This window comes from Clarias gariepinus, chromosome 22 (assembly GCF_024256425.1).
Source record: "Clarias gariepinus isolate MV-2021 ecotype Netherlands chromosome 22, CGAR_prim_01v2, whole genome shotgun sequence".
Lineage (NCBI taxonomy): Eukaryota > Metazoa > Chordata > Actinopteri > Siluriformes > Clariidae > Clarias > Clarias gariepinus.
The window spans coordinates 9,674,709-9,693,144 of record NC_071121.1 but is presented as its reverse complement, the minus strand read 5'-3'; the positions used below and the strand labels follow the sequence as shown (position 1 = coordinate 9,693,144).

Here is an 18,436-nt window from a genome sequence, read left to right as displayed (position 1 = left end):
ATGTTTAAACTGTTAATTAAGAAATTCCACAGTGTAATAAAGTGAATAGCAGGACTAGGATACCTGCATGTGGCCATCAACCTATTTTTCACTTCAACTAACTGACTAATAAATGCAACATTCTGCCAAGCACACCGCATAAAACACACCTTGTCATCCAGTTGTGGTTAATGTTGTTGTGACTACGAATGTTTCTGCGTAGGCTCTCTAACATGTAATCATTTTATCTGGGTATTACTGTACTTGAGGACTGTTGTACATACAGTATACTCTATGCCTGCTCTGTATGTCACACTGGATTTAAATTATAGTTTCATTAGTAGAGGTGGAACAGGGTGGAAAAGAATCAAAAGCTAGATGGCTTATGCTGAAACTGCAGAGGACTTGATGAGGAAGTTGGCTTGGCCACAGCTGCGTCACCGCTCAAACTGACAGGAAGAAAGCACCACATGGTTCTGCCTGCCTGTCTTCAGAATTCGCCTACATTCTTTTTGCCCATTTTCAGTAGTGCACAGAAAGGCACTGAGGCAAGACTTAACCCAACCATTATTTAGCCCTAGTTTTCAAGCGGTTTGTGCCCCTCTTTCCCTGTGATTGGTTGCGTAGAAGGGTGCGAGACAGGTTGTTGGGGTGTTTGGGGCACAGAGGCAGATGGCTCATGGTGTGTAGTGCAGTGGAAAAGCCACTGTCTGTGCAGGAGACGAGTGGAATCTAAAAGAGAGAGGGGTTGGCAGACATGGGATGTTGCAGCGTGACCCCGACTTCAAAAGGAATCGACGATGTCGGTCCAGACGAGATCGAGCTTCTGGAGATTGATGGCGCAGGGTAAGAGCAATAATTTCCACTCTTGTTACCCAGACATATCAGATTGTGTATCATACTGTACTTCCTGATTTGGAAATGTTTGCTGCACACTAACGTCACTGAGGTTTAAAATAGTGAAATCTGTCTAGATTTATTCAGATTTAAGTTGCTGTCTTTGTAAACGTAAAACATAACTCTGTCTTTGTATCAGTGATAAAAGCTCATACTTTGACTATAAAATACCAAATGACATGTAAAAAGATTAAAGAAAAGTTGCTTGATCAGTTTGTCTAACTCATTTTTTGTTATTAAATAAGTTTTCATGTTTTCCTGTTCAGTATTTTACTGTTGTATTAAAGCTCTGGTCAGCACAGTGTACGTATTAAATTGAATGGCAGTGATTGCACATGTCAGATTAGTTACATTTTTGTTAAAATCATGCGAGTCATGATCAAAATTCTGAAATTTGTCATTAAATACAAGTCAAATTTCACTACAGAAGTATTCTAGGGTTGTAAGAGTATGACATTCTGCAAGTAATGAATTTAAACAGGTAAATCAGAAATGCGCTTGTCTCAGATATTCCTCCTATTATTGATTGACCTATTTGGCTAAAAAGTTGATTAGAATGAACGTGTTTACATTAATTAGTATGCTGTAAGTAACTCAGCTTGTTCTGAGCAAAAAACAGTATTTTTACGTTTCAACCCTGATCATACTGTTTAGACCAAAATGAAAAACAAAATAGTAATTATTGTTTAAAATAATGATTAATATTTATTTAGCATATCTACTGTAACAATGTGAAATACCTAATTATATAACATAATTAAGGTCCTCATCTCTCGCACCTATAGGTGTTTCCATTGAGGATACCCAAAGGATCCTCTTTTAAGGGATAGTCTCAGTTAGGCTGTCTTTTTATAGGCGCATTATCATAGGTCTTTTTCCATATAAATCATTTTCCTGCTCTGCACTCCGACAAGGAAGTTTGTCACCTGGTAGGTGAGTGCAATGTAAGTAATCAGGGCCAAATTCCACAACCCAAAAATGCGTTACAAATTTTGGCTGAGACTCATATGAAGCTTCTGCAGTGACTCAATCAAAGCTAAATCAATTTGTATCTGTCAAACTGACAGTGTATTTAGTCAAAATTCACCTATCTAGTTCCGGCTAGTTCGAGTTAACCATGTGGCTTGTTCCGGAGAAAGAAAAGTGTTACAATTATGGAATACTGATTCTGTGCTTCAATTATGAAATTGTTTGCCCATAATAATACACCAGAGTTTGTTAATATAAAAATATGTCTAAATACAATCTTATAAATGTTTATGTAGTTTGGTTTACATACTGTAGTTCAGCTTTTTTCTTTCTGCGTGCAGGTCTGTTTATTTGTGTTATGCATACTTAAATGTAATAAACGTTTCGGCTAAATATCTTTTTCATTTCCAGTTTCATTTATGTTTCATCCACTTACTGATGCCATATAACATACCATGCTACAAAGCACATGTAAGATAATATACATTATGTAATCATGCAAGTTGAGATGATGATCAAAACATTTAGATATTTGGAAGATATAATAATAATAATAATAATAATAATAATAATAATAATAAGCTAGCAAATTAGGATATTTTTTTGCTACTTTACAATTTATAAAGACCTTCTACAAAAAACATACTGTTTTGCATATATGTGTTTAGGGCTACACTACTCACAAAAAACATACTGTTTTGCATATATGTGTTTAGGGCTACACTACTCATAAGAAACATACTATTTTAAAAAACTTACTAGGACTTCTTCTAAAACAACACTATAGTGCTAAGCATTAGTCTGGTTTCTTACACAGGGTTGGGTGCATCACTCCTCATTAGGAAACTGCCAGGATTAAGCTGCGAGGTAATCAGAGGCTTAAACAATGCATGTGTTCAAACTGTTAGCATGATAGAGATGAACCAGCAGCACGCTAACAAAAACCCCACACCCATAACAACAGGATACCCAGGGCAACACAAAAACAACTTAGCATGTGTGCTGAATATCTTACATCTAAGGATAACAGGCACCACCATAATGCTTTAGAAAAGGATTATCAGTTAACATATCTTCTAACAAGTAGAGATGCCGAGGCAGTGAGGGTCCAGTGGTCACTGTTCAACCCCCCCCCCCCCCGCCCCCCCACCAGCCTACAGGCCCCGCCCACTGCCCTCTCACAATAATCTGCTGATGTCTACAGGCCCGTCTGGTATTGCAAAACAGATGCAGCAGAGGAATTAACTCAGGAAGAGAAACTAATTAGTAAACATGACTTATCATTAGCAGGCTGGAGAGGAACAGATAGCACACAAACAGTGATCTGATCTAACCATCAGACTGGAGGATCTCCTAACCAATTTAAATACTCCTACACAGGGTGGCCAGGATTCTTGACAAAATTGGTCAGGAAATGAAACCAATGAAATTAAGAAGATTTTTTTTTTTTTTTTTTAATGCAGTTTCTATTGAAAAACCTTTAGCTAGGGTTCTAAAATGGGCTTTAATGCAAATTCATAAACAAAAGACTGAGATTCTTAGAAAAAAAAAAAACATAACAGCAGCAATACCCAAAACATCCTGATTGCTGAGGAAAAACCATAGACCTTGCAACCTCGCTCATACCACTAAGATCTGTGAAACCCTTCTATGCAAAGTGCAACAGGCTAACTGTAAGCTTACACAGGGTGTCAAAAACATGGCCGAGATATCCAAACTGTTCATTTAGGACCTTGTTAATCTTTAACATTAAGATTCCCTGACAAACAAACTGAGATGTTTCATTGCACATAACAAAAGAACACAGTTATGTCAGTAAAAACTACTTTCTCTATAATATAATATAATCTCCTACTATATTACTACATTTCTGCCAGCGTTTCAGCAGTGCTTGGATTGAGAATGCTTCACGTCTGAAACGCTGGCCTCATGAGGAACAGGAATCCCTTTAATGGCCCAAACATGTACGTACATTGGGAATGGTTTGGGGTGAGGTCAAGATTGTACAGGGACGTGGCTATAATTACCAGTCGAGTTACTGTAGTGACAAGTTATCAGACCATTTTCAAGGATGTTCTACTTGCTGAATGTTCATGGGACCGAATGCGATGGGCTTTGAGCCACCACGGCCAGGATCGTCTAGGCGGCTTTCTTTAAAATGTTTGCACCATTCAGATGTTTTACTGTGGCTAAGATTCTCATCACAAGTCAGTTTGACGCCTTCATTCATGAGAAACTTGATCACAAGTCATGGTTTGACTTGAACACCTCTCGTATTTGGTGTATACATGATAAATCATCATACCAAAGTAAAGCTTGTATTAAATAACCTTTAATTAAATGATGAACACAGACATTAACCAATGTTTATTAAAAATTAGAAATTTTTATTATTTAATTCATTAATTACACGTTTATTTTTAAATAATTGACAGAATTTGAACTCATTTAGGATTAAAAGTTTAAACATAACTCAAAATTGACAATTCATGCTACAAGTTAAGGGAATATACATCTACAGTGTTCTGCTTTATGCTCTTAATATCAGGGTTAGTATTTCTTTGGATTTATTGCCCCAGTAAACTAGAGCTGTATACAAAATTAAATTCTATAAATTCAGCATTGTTATGATGTTTTCAGGGTTTGGTCTTTAGCAGAATGCAAGCTGCAGGTTTCCTTAAAGAATGACACAAATGAACCTCCTCAAAGTTCTCCACCTGCCAGGAAACTTTCCAAAGTGACAAGTGAGGTATGGACTTTATTATAATCCTTTCCAAACTGAACATACTGTCTGTTTATGTATAAATGCTGTGTGCATGAGTGTTGAGAAGTGCTTCTTTGTTCAGCTCTGCTCAGATTCAGTCCCTGCCAAACAGTCTGCTCAAAAAAGGAACTCACAAGTATGTCTGAAATTTGAACACATCTGTGTACATGTCTCTATTATTCAATATAAACTGATTGGTGTGGGTTATAAAAGTTTAAGTCTTAAACCCGACTGATTAATATTCAGTAGCAATGCGGCTGTTACAGACGTTCTGTTGCAAAGTGCATGTTTGAACATCATTAGTTTGATCGTAGACATTTTTACAGCAATGTTTATAAAGAAATGCAAGAAGAAAATGTCTAACTGCTGATATGGTGGAGTTTTTTGTAAGAGGAGATTTATTTAGCATTAGAGTTTCCAGTGTCAGCACCTTGCTAGAATCAGAGCTATATCTGTAAATTTTCTGACACTGATGCTGTCTGGATGATGCATAACGCATAACAGGAACTCATTAATCTGGCAGATGTTCCACAACATTAAATGTGACTGTGAATAAGTTAAAAGTTTCCTATAACATTAGGTTTTAATTCTAATAAAAGGTGTGACAAGTTATCAGCAGTTAACATTACAGTATGAGATATAAAAGTTATTATATTAATAATTTGTTGTATCTGTTGCCTGTAAGGTGGTACTGTGGGGTCAGACTAAAGACGAGCTGCACCAGAAGCTTTACACGCATCCAATCCGAGACTGGGAGGGACAAGCGCCACACTCCTATGGAGACATCGTTTACTCTTCACGAGTGTTGTTGCATAACGGCTACACGATGGTAACTGGGTAGTTTTATCTTTACTCTTTAAATGTTTCTCATACATTTATTCATATTTGTGGCCTTCTACAATATTGGAACTAAATGCCACATGTGGATATATATAGATTTTTTTTTTACGTTTTAAAACAGGTAAATTATTGGTTAAGTGTACAGATGTGTGCACATCTCTCTCCCTCTCTCTTTCCCTCACACACACCACACAACGACCATCTGCGAATACCCCTTCCCCTTTATACGCACTCTGAATTGGTTGCATTCGAGAGCGCTGGTGAAATGCCTGCTAACCTGTAACGGTTTGTGGGCTTACTTGGTCAGTTTGCAAAAAGTGCTTAATGATAACTGTGACTGGTTTCTAGACAGAGCTTTTCTTTAAAAAAAAAATAAAGATGTTGGATATGGATGTGGATTATTAGCAAGCGTTTAAGGAGCCTAGGAAGTAAGGATGGCTAAGCTAAGCTAATCTTTAGCAGGTTGTACTTAGCTGCTAGTCAATATTGACTGCTCTGAACCAGTCTGAATCAGAGGCTTTAGCTAAAGAGTGTTAGAAACTTCTAAAATATGACAGAGCATTTTTTTTTTCTTTCAGAAAGCCCTGTAAAACAGGATGTTCAAATATATGGTGCAAACTTTGCAACACACACAATGTTGAGAAGTCACCAAAAGTGTTAAAGTGCCTTTTAAAAGCGAATATGTTCTGTTGTTTTGATACTTGGCAATTAAAATGTTTTTATCATTGTATCGACTACCACCATGAAATGAATCTAATCCTGTAGGAAGCACCGCTCCATTTTGAAAAATTATTTAAAGGAACATTTGGAACTGGAGCTTATCGCTGAAACTGACCAAAACCCCAAACTCAACACTTATAAAGTATTGGAAATCTGGATTTTGCATGTTGGCCACTAATCACATGGGTACCGTGACCTAAATGACTCACTGTATGAATGTGTGTATATATACAAAAATGGATCTTATCCTTTTTCCACAGGTTACGACCGAAAGATATCTGGTTCTTTTTTCTTTTCATTTATTAATCCTCGCCCTGGACAACTCAACGCATGACTTCATTTATGAGGTAGGTTGTGCGAAAACGGGCTTTGCTGTCAGACATCCTGTTGCTTCTATCATTATCAAAATGTGTCTGTTTCTTGCAGTTGATCAAGGTAGCTTGGTGACACTTCAAGACAAATTTACCCTGTCTTCCTGTTTGCTAGTTTTATTAAAGAACTAGCATGCAGAGTTATATAGATTGCATATAACTACTGTTGACCAGTACTATCTTTGTCTCTATAGGCTGACAGTTACATAAACCACCACTTTTGTCTTTAAATGAAATACATTGAGCTCTCTCAAGACTCACCTTACCCTAGAAATAATGTCAATGTGATATTAAAATCATAATCCACTATATAAAAACAAACTCATAATAATCCCCAGTGGTTTTCTGTTACTTATTTCATTTAAGAATAATTGGCAATGACTATTTTTATAAGCTCTCTATAAATAAAATTAGATTTTTGGGGCGAAAAAAAAATGAAAAAACATTCTTGGTGGCATGATGTTGTATAGCGGTTAGCACTGTGTCCTCTCACCTACACGGTCGAGGGTTAGGTTCCTACCACGGGTCTGCGTGTGTTGAGTTTTCATGTGCCCTGTGCTTGGTGAGTTTCCTCACAAAAGACATTCAGATTAATCCAACTAGTGTTTTCAAATGGCCCATAGTGTGCGTCCTTGTGCCCTGTGATGGATTTGAGCCCTTCCAAATGCCCTGAGTTTCTGAGTTTGTAATTTAAATAGACATGTCTCTCTCTCTCTTCCCCAAATCTTTTTTGAACAAAGTTGCTTGCTGACAATGGCTGCATTTCACATTTAAAAGTGTGAAATGGTTGCAAGTAACAGAGCTGATTTAAAAAAAAAAAAAAAAAAAAATATATATATATATATATATATATATATATATATATATATATAAAAAAAAACACAATGAGAATTTTTTTTTTCTTTTCTGTTTTTTGATCTTCAAGAAATTCAGACGATGCAACTTCCTGTTACTTCCATGTGACTTGATTGTTGTATGATACAAAAATGTACCTTATTTATAACCTACATAATGGATGACTCATGGAACATGCATGAGATGAGTTAAATGGATTTACATCAAATGCAAAAGGGAACATATTTTAAGGATTAAATTTCAGCGTAAATTGTAATTAGGGGATGGAATTCTTTATTTAATTATGTTAATAAAAAAATATGTAAGTTATGTATTTTAAAAATGCTTATAGGTTCTCAATGTATAACATGTCTTTAAATTTAAATGCATAATTGTATATGTAATATCATTCATGCACAATCATAATGTAATGGCACCCCATTCTTAGTTCTTTGATTCCGCAAATAATTTCTAGCTGTAGAAATTTAAATACCTGTTTAATGCAGAAATGCATTTTAATCTCGACTATTATTATTTATAAGCAAGGAACATATTCATTATTTATGCTGATAAATGTGATAGGAATTATGCAACTTAATTTATTAATGATAAATAATACCAGTTACTGTATGTGCATTATATTAAATGTGACAGAGAAGTGGGAGATTTATATCTGCACACTTTTTTTTAACTGTCCATATTTGTCATTATATGTTATTGTATGTGTCCCAGCGTATATGCTTCTATTTAAAATTATTTTGTGTGCAGGGCATGCTTCCTCTTTCAGCAATTGAGGTGAGAGTGATTTCTCAGCAGGACCTCTGTACTCCACACATGTTCGAGATCAGTGGTTAGTCAGTCTTCCTGTGTGAAAGGCATTACCATAAAATGCAAAATAAAAACCATATCTACAGACTGAGTAAAGAATTGACTTTTTTTTAAATATTTTTTTTGTCATGCACAGGACCCATGGTGGACTCTAAGATGTTCATCTGTGCTAGTGCTACTGAGCGAAGGATCTGGATTGAAAACATAGATGACAGGAGATGCAAATCCCTCACACAGCAGCTCAGCCCCTCACACAGTGCCCTCTCCTACCTGGTACACCACATACGCACACATACAAGCATGTCAGCACTGGAGAAGGAAGTAAAGCCCCTAAAACGATTATGTTCAAACACTACTTCCTGACATCGCAGGAGAAGTGATGGGTGTGCCCACACATATGAAGTGGTGCTAAAACACTTATGAACACTTGAAATGTGAATGGAAATAAGATGCAAATAATTAATTTTTGCATGCATTTGCTAAACAGTTGCATGGTCCTTATGGGGGAAAAAAACATAAACCTGAATCTTTGCTATTAACATCTAAGCTATACTAAACACACTTGTGAACTCATGCAAGCCTCAATTACATAAAGATGGAGGAAATGTAACCAAAGAGTAGGGAAAACACCCCATTATTTTACATGTACCCATATGTCCTCTCGTACTTCAGTCTCTGCAGTGTAACATGTTGCAATATTAGTGTGAGGTTACTTAACCACATTTCATACACATATACATACAGCATATTTGTAGACTTGTGGTTGTGGTATGCTAGAATGTATAAGTACATTTAGAAAGACAGATTTGAGGAGAAGTATATGCATGATATGGATACATGTACACTAGTGTAGCATTCAAATGCTAGTACTGGAAGAGTATTACACAGCATGCGTGTACTGTTTCTTATAACACACACGTGCGCATGTATAAAGCTAAAGAAAGTCTCATTAGAGAGGTTAAAGATCTATTTTCTCCCTCTCTGTAATTATGGGTGCACGCACATAATTTTACACCGTGACCCTTTACACACACACTCTCGCCTTTACACAGAAACATTGCTCTGTCACCATTTTTTTTTCAAGGGAAAGTGCAGGTTTATTTGTTTGTTTGTTTACTTTACAGCAGTGATTCCGTTAGTATGCACTCACGCGAGTGTCAAGTGTTCCTTGCTAATTTTTTCTGACAAAACAGTCTTTTCGTTAATGTGTGTGTGTGTGTGTTTGTGTGAAATTCAAACAATATAATTTACTTTATATTTTATACTTTATATTACTTTAATTTACTTTATATTTTGTAGTTTTATTTTTGGAACAAATAATTGATTGATTTACGAGTCTTTTGGAATACAAGCCCACTTCCGGAACGAATTGTGCTTGTAATCAAAGGTTCCACTGTATATGCTAGCAACCAAACACAAGTATATTGCTGTCATTTTTTATATGCTTCTGTATGTTTTATGTTTCTGTTGAAAATAGAAGTACACTGATTTAATTTTTGTATGCTAGAGTTTAGCACAGCAAGTACAGTTGTTTACTTTTTATATGAGAGGATCTAAATAGAAACACAGTGGTGTATTATTTTATGCTAAAGTTGAAAGAGAAGCCACAGGCTGAGCTGGTCAAACTGGTAGACTCTCTTCACCAGAAGTTATTATCCAGATTCTCTATCATTTGGCTAACTTGTTTTAACGGTTTTAAAGTGGAGTTCCTGATTGCTTAACTGTTTGAATTTTTAAAATATAATTCTGAATATATCATTTTCAGTGCAGGATTAAGAAGCTAAAATGGTGTTTAAGACTTTGACCAGGTTAGCCTGTGGGTTGCTGTTAGCTGGCCAGACCTGCTGGGTTTTTGTTGTGTTTCTTTTTTCTTACAGAAATACAGTGATATAGTTTTGTTTGTGATATTATGGGATATCTTTTTTTATTTAGATCCAGTAATTTGAGAATAAGTTTTAAAGTATGCTAAGTACTAAGGTCTACTTAAAATTCAAGTTAAGAATAGAACCTTAGCCAAATGCATTTAAACTCAGTTTTTTACAATTACTGACAATCAATCTGAGTAGTCTATCCTTGTGGTGGCATGGTGGCTTACTGGTTAGCACTATTGCCTCGGGTCTGTGTGTATGGAGATGGCATGTTCTCTCCATGGTTGGTGGGTTTCGTCCGGTACTCCGGGTTCCTCCTACAGTCCAAAGACATGCAGATTAGGCTAATTGCCGTTCAAAATTCCCCTTGTTTGTGAATGAGTGCATGTTTGTGTGTATATGTGTCGGTTCCCTGCGATGGATTTGCACCCCGTCCAGGGTGTATCCTGCCTTGTGCCCTAAATCTCCAGGGATAGGGCCTAGGCCCCCATGACTCGGTATACAGAATAAATGGTATAGACAATGATTAAGTAAATTAGTGAGAGACTTTTATTTGTTTTAGGTCAGTAAGCATCACTACTTTAGCCTAAGAATGTAAAATGACAGAATAATAGTAAAGAGAATTATGTATTTCAGCTTTTTACTACCTTCATCACATTACCAATGTGTCAGTGGTTTACACTTCAGGCATTCAGAAATTATTCCAAAATTGGGGTTTTGGCTTATTTCTTTAGATTTTCCCCTGATCTTACACAAAGAGGCACTGAGTAATGATTTTTTGGAATTTAACCCACCAGAATTATGATAGAATGAATTCCAGAGAAAACAATTGTTGGGAAAATTACTTGTTTCATGTATAAAATAGATGCCCTCACCAACTTCAACCTGAGGAGTGGGAAAAAAAATCAACTGTAATGACTTCAGTCTAAGTGAATATAAACCTTCGATTTCAAATGTATTTGTCCACATTAAATGAATATGTCCAAACATGACCATACATTTGAAATTATATTTAGGCTACCTAAGGGGTGTCAATCCTTCTTATTGTGGTGTACTTTTATTAGCGTATGACTCAACAAACCAATCAGTAAACAATGGAATTTATTTTTTTTATTTATTGTAATTTAAGCAATATCACGAGTTGTAGTGCTGTTATGCCTACAGCCATATTACACCCTGGCTGTTATTTTGCACAAGAGCATGACCTTAAGTGTGATTTAGCTTTTATACAACAGTTCCACAAACACCATTTTTCCTCAACAGATTATTATTTGTTTAAGCATTTAAATGTACTGTAACTCTCACGAAAAGCAGAACCGCGCGAAAATGCTTTGCTCTGTTTTGAGCGTGTTAGCTTTGTTTGGACCGGGCAGAGGGGCGGGCATTTATACACGCTGTTGCCAGGCAACGCCGCAATCAGCGGGAACGCGCCTCACCTAGTGGTGTGTTTATTTAAGGGTCCTGATAACTCGGCGCTTCATGCGATCATTTAGGTAGCGCCGGTAAGGTATCAGGGCCAAAGACAAAGCAAGCAAAAGAAAATACAAGAGTGCAGAAAGTCGAGAGACCGAGCCAAAGACCCAGCCTCTGCCTCCCTAAGACGCCGGGGAGAGAGAGAGAGAGAGCGGCGGTTAAATATAAAGTACAAACTCTCTCTCTAAATCCTCGGTAAGGCATAAGCCCCAGGAGGATATAGTTTTTATTTTTAGTTACCAGAGTCCCGTCCTTCCTCGCGTAGACGGCGAAGCTCTGTTTTTGTTTCCTTTTAAGTTTCAAATTAATAATCCCACGCTATCTCCGAACGGAAAGGTCTTTCCGTGCGTATCACAAGCACTCTCAACTTCTATTTCATTGACCCCCTTTAAAACCCTGTGTTAGGGCCCTTATAAACATTAAAATAGCTCATGGTGCAGCTCACCATACCGCACCACAACACATTAAATAAAAAAAAAAACTGGAGGACCTAACTAACTGCGACTGGCAGAATTGGAAGCCCACAGTTATTGACTGACATAATGTAATTAACAAAGGTGAAAGTAATTAAATTCTTACTGGTAATATGTAGCCAAAAGTTGAGGATAATAAACCATGGAGGTGGTGGACAGTCATGCAAATCTTGTAAGTTTCCTCTTTATATTTCCACTAATTATGGGTCATTCGTGAACTATTTGTTCTTTTTGAATGAGTAGTCTCGGAGAGAGAGATTCGTTCATTTTCTACTGGGCACACATGCGCAAAGCATCCCGACACCTCCGTAGCTTAGGTACAGGAAACAGTAATGAGTAGTTAGCTTTGAGTCTTTTGATCCGGGTTGTTCTTTTGTCACGTGACTCTATGCTTTACAGTACACAGGAAACCGAATTGAGCGATTCTCCTCAATGAGTCTTCTACTCCTAGTCATTCGTTTTTTTGTCACGTGACTTTCATAGACACTATGCAGTGCAATAGATTCAAAAGAAAGAATGACTCGGAACAGAAGATATGAGAGGTGAGCTGCTCATTCTGTTTATCACAATATGTTCTTAGCTGCATTATAATATTTTCATTACTAGAACCATAGCCAAAATATGTGTATGTAGACCTGTTGGGTGTCTGTTTATTAAAAATGTAACATTTAAGTTTATTTTTAATTGAAAGAACGACATGAACTAAATGACTTGTTAGTAAGTTAGCTTTCGGCATGAATAAACCAACATGGATGCATTTCAGAATGACTTGAATGACTTAACATAATGGTATCAGATGTGCGTTCTTGCTGGCAGTGCTTCCCTAACTGGTGTGGAATGTGAGATTTGGCAGGCAGCTGCTCTTCCCTCAGTACTGCAAACACTGTACTGACCTACTTTCACTCATGCAGGCAAGCAGCAGTTGATACAAAGTGATACATATAGTTAAACCTCTCAGTGCTGTACCATCTATCACATTTATGGAAAGTAACTCGTCCAATCAGATTACTTGGTCAGAATTAACTTTTGTATAAAATTATTTAAGAAGTTTATTGGGGGGACAGTGGTGACGTGTTTGCCCAGAACTCTGGATGTGTTTGAATCCTGTCAATACATAGTGCTTAGCCTTCCTCTCTTTTTGGCTTCCTTAATCTTGAAAATATACTTTGATCTAAGTTCATATACTTTTGCAATGCAAACATCAATCAGTTGTAGTAAACTGCTTGTGTGATATTTTCTAGGTTAATTAAAGGTCAGATTATGTTTTAGATAAACATATGTTTCAGAAAATCATGTGGGGATTCTTTTTACAATCTTTCTTACTAGTATATGCATGGTTAAGGTAAAATGTACTGTAATTGTATTATCAGATAGGTGTAATAATTATGATTTTGGTTATTAAATGTCTTATGTACTACATTATAAACATCTAGACTGAAATAGAAATTGCTGCTGCACTATTTCTGTTTACTGTATATACAGTAGAATTTTTAAATTGGCTCAAATGCGCCATCATGAGGACAAAAACGGTATGTTTTCTGTCCCTATCTCTCTCTCTGTGTCTCTCTCTTAGTTGCCATGTAATGAGAACTGGAAGAGGGAAGAACTAAAGCGGCACCTGCTAAGGTGTCCCATAATGCAATGGGAGGGATCCCCTATCCAGCACATGGGCCAACCTGCCTACCTCTCACTGGTAAACATCAGCAATATAAAAAGCCAGGTGAGGGATAGAAATGCACATAAGTAATACGCATGACTTTTTTTTATAGCTGGAAAACATATTTATCAAAATATGGGATTGTCCTTTACAGGGATCTCAGGAGCGTCTCTTTGTGCTCTTTCCGCTGGACCTCCTTATCCTATCTGTTGACAGTCAACGGCTATGGATCAAATATGAGGTGAGACAATCTGAGGTATTACTCTTCCGATCCATGATGTTTCTGTTTTTGTAACAACCTAATTTGGTATATCTTTTTGTTTATGGCTGGGAAGCTCATTGATGGGATGAAGGTTTAAAAATTTCTTCACTTTATAACATTTTAGGTACAGATTTTTAAGTAAATCAAAAATTTCCACGTTTAAATGTTGGTGAAATACAGTATTCACTGCCTCGTCAAAAAAAGTCACACAATCCAAGATTCCATTTTATCACCTTTAGCTTTGATTACTTTAATTACACACAGTGTGGTGGCCAGTTCATGTATATGGATGTATGAAAATTATTCGTCATGCTCCCAGAAGCACTCTTTCACAGTTTGAGTCCTGGTAGTGTGCCAGTGCCATCAGGGAAGAAAACTCCATTGATGTGATAACCTGCTCATTCAGTACATTCAGATCATCAGCTGACTTTCTTTTTTTGCCACATAATAGGGTCAATTTGAACTCATTAGACCCCATGACCATTTTCCATAGCTCCAAAGTCTAATCTTTATGCTTCCTTGCAAATTTAACTTTTTTTTTCTGATTAGTCTCAATAGCAAATCGTTTTCTTTCAGCCGAAGCGGTTTAGTACCAATCCTGTGAGTTCTCATCACATAGTATGCGTATGGAAATGCTCTTAATTTCACTTTTAAACACAGCTTTGTTTTTTACTGATGTGTTTTTGCCATGCAACTTTACCTAATGTTTAATTGTCTTCCAACCACATTTCTTCCACGAAGTTGACAGTTTGGCACTATCCTTCCTTCCAGGTTTTGATAATATGTTAAATGGTTCTTAACCCAGTTTCAGTAATTTAAAATTAATAAAAAAATAAATCCTTAATTTTTTTTGTTTGATGCAGCCCAATAATTTGACCCTTCTGAAAAAAAAAATTTTGGCCGCTAGGCAATGTATTTATGACTTAATACCGAGATGGCAAAGAATGAAAACAACTACATTTAGCATTTTTTAAATATATTTATTTACATCTTTTTATATATATTGGGCATTGGTACTGTAACTTATTGCAAGTTCATATTACAGGGTCGTCTGCCAAGGAAGAGTATCAGAGCTTTGGAGAGATCTGCCCGGCATGGGAGACTTGAATTCGAACTTACAGGTAATTATAATATTTACCTAATTATAAATGAAACACAGTAAAAACATTTAGAGATGGAGAAGCTATAAGTATGTGTCTACAGTACGGATAGACTTTTTCACTTGGAGCATTCTTTATATCACAATCCCAGTGGGTCAAAAAAAAGTTGTATATTTAAACAGCTTTTAGTTCCAGAAAATTGTCATTGGTTTTGAAGCTTCTGATACAGTAACTGTGGCTGTATTAGTTTAAGGCCTTGAAACTCAGTGCCTCTTTGTTTGACATCATAGAAAAATCTAAAGAAATACTTTCCTGTCTAGCAAAAGACCTTGTAAAGACACTGGAGAAAACAGATAAAAAAAGAGAGACAATATTGACATAACCTGAAAGCCTGCTCAGCAAGGAAGAAGCCACTGCTCCAAAAAGAAGCCATAAAAAGCCAGACTACTGTCTGAAGCTGTACATGGAAACAAAGATCTTACTTTTTTGGAGAAATTTCCTCTGATCTGGTGAAACAAAATTCAACTGTTTGGCCATAAGGACATTATTGTTTGGAGGAAAAAGGGGGAGGCTTGCAAGCTCAAGAACACTATTTCACATGTGAAGCACAGGGATGGCAGCATCATATTGTGGGTTACATTGCTCAAGTGATTTGTGCACTTCACAATATAGATGGCATCATAAGGAAGGAAGATTATATCAATATATTAAAGCAACATTTCAGCCAGGAAGTTTAAGCTGGGTTGCAAATGGGTTTTCCAAATAGATAATGACCCCAAGCATACTTCCAAATTTGTGGGAAAATGGCTTATTAATAAATTCAAGGTATTAGAGTGACCCTGATCTTAATCCAGTAAAAAAATTAAATGGATAAAGTGTGTGCCAACAATGAGGCCTACAGACCTGACTCAGTTACACCAGTTCTGTCGGAAGGAATGTAATCTTCTGATCCACTGGAAATGTGATGATAATAGAAATATTATATATTAATAAATCATTTTCTGTACTATTATTCTGTCATTTACATTCCTAATAGAAAGTAGTGATCCTAACTGACCTAAGACACGGAATGTTTACTCGGATTGAATTTCAGGAACTCTGAATGTATTTGGCTAAGGAGTATGTAAACTTCCAACTTCAGCTGTATATGCTACAGTAACATTTTCCTTTGTGTATTTTGAGGCCATGTTGAGTCAAGTGTTTACCTGGAAAAATAAACAAAGGTGTGTCAGGCATTTCAAAAGTGTCTTGTGTCTTCGGGACATGGTAGTAACTTTGTAAAATCGTAGTCATGTCAGCACCTAACAAGCTATGTAGTTAGCAGAATAAGATAAGATACTTTATCTTATTTCGGGATAGGCATCATTATGTTTATATATTTGTTTATTTTTAATTAAAGCAATTAAAATGTGATTAATTCCTGTAGTTTACAGTTATAAATTGCCTGCAGATTTTTGCTGTTTTGAAAAGGGAAATTGCACAGAAATTACAGTATATTCAGTTGTACTTAGATTTTTTCTGTTTTTAGGAGAATTAATGGAATCTCAATTAGTATCATGTACTTCCCCAGAAGACTACCAAAATTGGATTTTTCAATTACAACAGGTAAAAATGCGAATAAAATAAACCGCATTACAATTTAATCAAAATCAGTTTTGCTTTAAAGTATGTTCTATGTTTTTTTGTCTTTCAGCCTGAAAAGACACAAGCCTTCCCCAATCACACACCTCCACCTCTCATACCAAAGAAGCACAGAAGCTGAAGTGAAGATGTAAAGACATGCAGCAGTCACTGCAGAAGGTCCCAGAGGTTACTCCGGGTCATGGAGTAACATCTGTCCTGCACGTTTAATGCTTTCCCTGTGCACAACTAATTCAACTAATTCATCTGATTAACGGCCATTTAATGGGACCTTTAAAGCAGGTAAAGAGTTTAATGTGTAGGCCAAGCAGTGCTTCAGGACATAGGCTGGGAACATGTAGTCTGGGAAAGTAAACTACAAATGAAGACAAAAATGAAAAAAAAAAAAAAGTGCATAAAATTGCCTTCAAAAAGGATTATGTTGTGTTGATCTGATCTGCCATGTATAGTTTCTGTCCAAATAAATTATTCTAAACTTGCATGCAGCAGCTTGTACAGATATGCCTGTCATCTTAATGTAATTAAAATGTGTAGATTCAAATAAGACGCGTTATATCATTAGATCAGTGAATTCTTGCAAAATGCATGGACGTGCCTTTACAGAACCAAGCCACAACCCTGCCTGCTTTCTGAACAGCTTTGTTTTATTATAAAGAATGAAATGCTTCTCTGAGATGTAATAAATTATTTTCATTTCACTTGCATTCCTGAGCTGCTGCAGTAGATCTCTGGTATCTTATGAAGCTCAGCTCTTATTCCTCAGCTGTCACTACTAGCACAGTCACAAACTTTGACAGAAAAACAAAGTTAAAAGTTCCTGGTATTGCTGTCACAATAAAGTTATTCAGTTTACCTCATACCGTGTCTCATTCATGCCTGTGGGCCAGAGATATGAGTTGATCTGGAATAATATAGCCTCAAATGAAAATAGGAAAGTAATCTTTACTGTATGTGGAGAACAGTAGTGTGAATACAAGACTCGGGAACCTAGATAAAAGCTTTTGATTTGAACCTTCTTTTTTAAAGGTCACGTATTGTCCTAGAAATTCCTACTCACACACAAAATATGAAAACAATTACACCTATCCTTTAGTTTTTTGGGGTTTTTTTGTGTAGAAATCATTGCTTGGACAAGCTGTTCATATTTTCCTCCTTTTATGATATGATATTGGGGGATAAACAAGTGTTTTGCATAGACTCTCTTCCAGCTTGGTGCTCAGCTCTGCCCAAACTGCTTCAATTCCAAGCAATGTCACAGCAAGGCACAGTTAATGTAAACACAGAAGTCTCTTTTTGCTCCCACCCTCTATGAAAGTGAAGAGATAGTGGATGACATTGTTTTAAGGTGGAAACATTCCAACAGCTTTTCACAAAATCTTGGATTCAGTTAAATACTGTATAAGACACAACTTTCAATCCTGAAGCTACAGTATATGTGTTGCTATTGTCAAATTGTATTCCTTGATTATCAAGTTAGCTTCTTAAACTTAGCCTCATAAACTTAATCTTTAATAAAACAGTTACTTGTTCTGGATGCGAAGCAGGACACATTTTTGGGTTAGTAATTTTGTAGAATAGCCTGAACGTCGTTTGTTTGTAACTTTTGAAGTAGTAAATTAAATCATAAATCATGGAAACTTGGCTTGTTTATCTAATAGATATAGAAGACTGATGCTGTAAAGGGTTAGGGGAAAAAATTGTTTCATTGGCAACTGAGCTATTGTGTGGGCATGCAAGTGTTTTAATTCGTGATGATGGCT

General features: G+C 36.3%; 1 protein-coding gene across 1 annotated transcript; it reads left to right on the top strand.

Moving 5' to 3' along the window:
* Positions 1-12: 12 nt before the first annotated feature.
* LOC128510575 (uncharacterized) lies at positions 13-17,533 on the top strand. Its single transcript, XM_053482967.1, has 12 exons — positions 13-825; positions 4,486-4,594; positions 4,692-4,745; positions 5,295-5,438; positions 6,430-6,516; positions 8,143-8,224; positions 8,339-8,475; positions 13,590-13,736; positions 13,828-13,914; positions 14,981-15,056; positions 16,564-16,640; positions 16,729-17,533. The coding sequence occupies exons 1-12, from the start codon at positions 737-739 to the stop codon at positions 16,795-16,797; spliced, it is 1,158 nt and encodes a 385-aa protein (XP_053338942.1). The 5' UTR covers positions 13-736; the 3' UTR covers positions 16,798-17,533.
* The last annotated feature ends 903 nt before the right edge of the window (positions 17,534-18,436 follow it).

Bases quoted from the DNA above. Each gene is read 5' to 3' on its own strand.
- LOC128510575 (XM_053482967.1), top strand. From the start codon at position 737: ATGGGATGTTGCAGCGTGACCCCGACTTCAAAAGGAATCGACGATGTC. The intron at 4,595-4,691 runs GTATGGACTTTA...TTCTTTGTTCAG, and splicing joins TTTCCAAAGTGACAAGTGAG to CTCTGCTCAGATTCAGTCCC. The intron at 6,517-8,142 runs GTAGGTTGTGCG...TTTTGTGTGCAG, and splicing joins CGCATGACTTCATTTATGAG to GGCATGCTTCCTCTTTCAGC.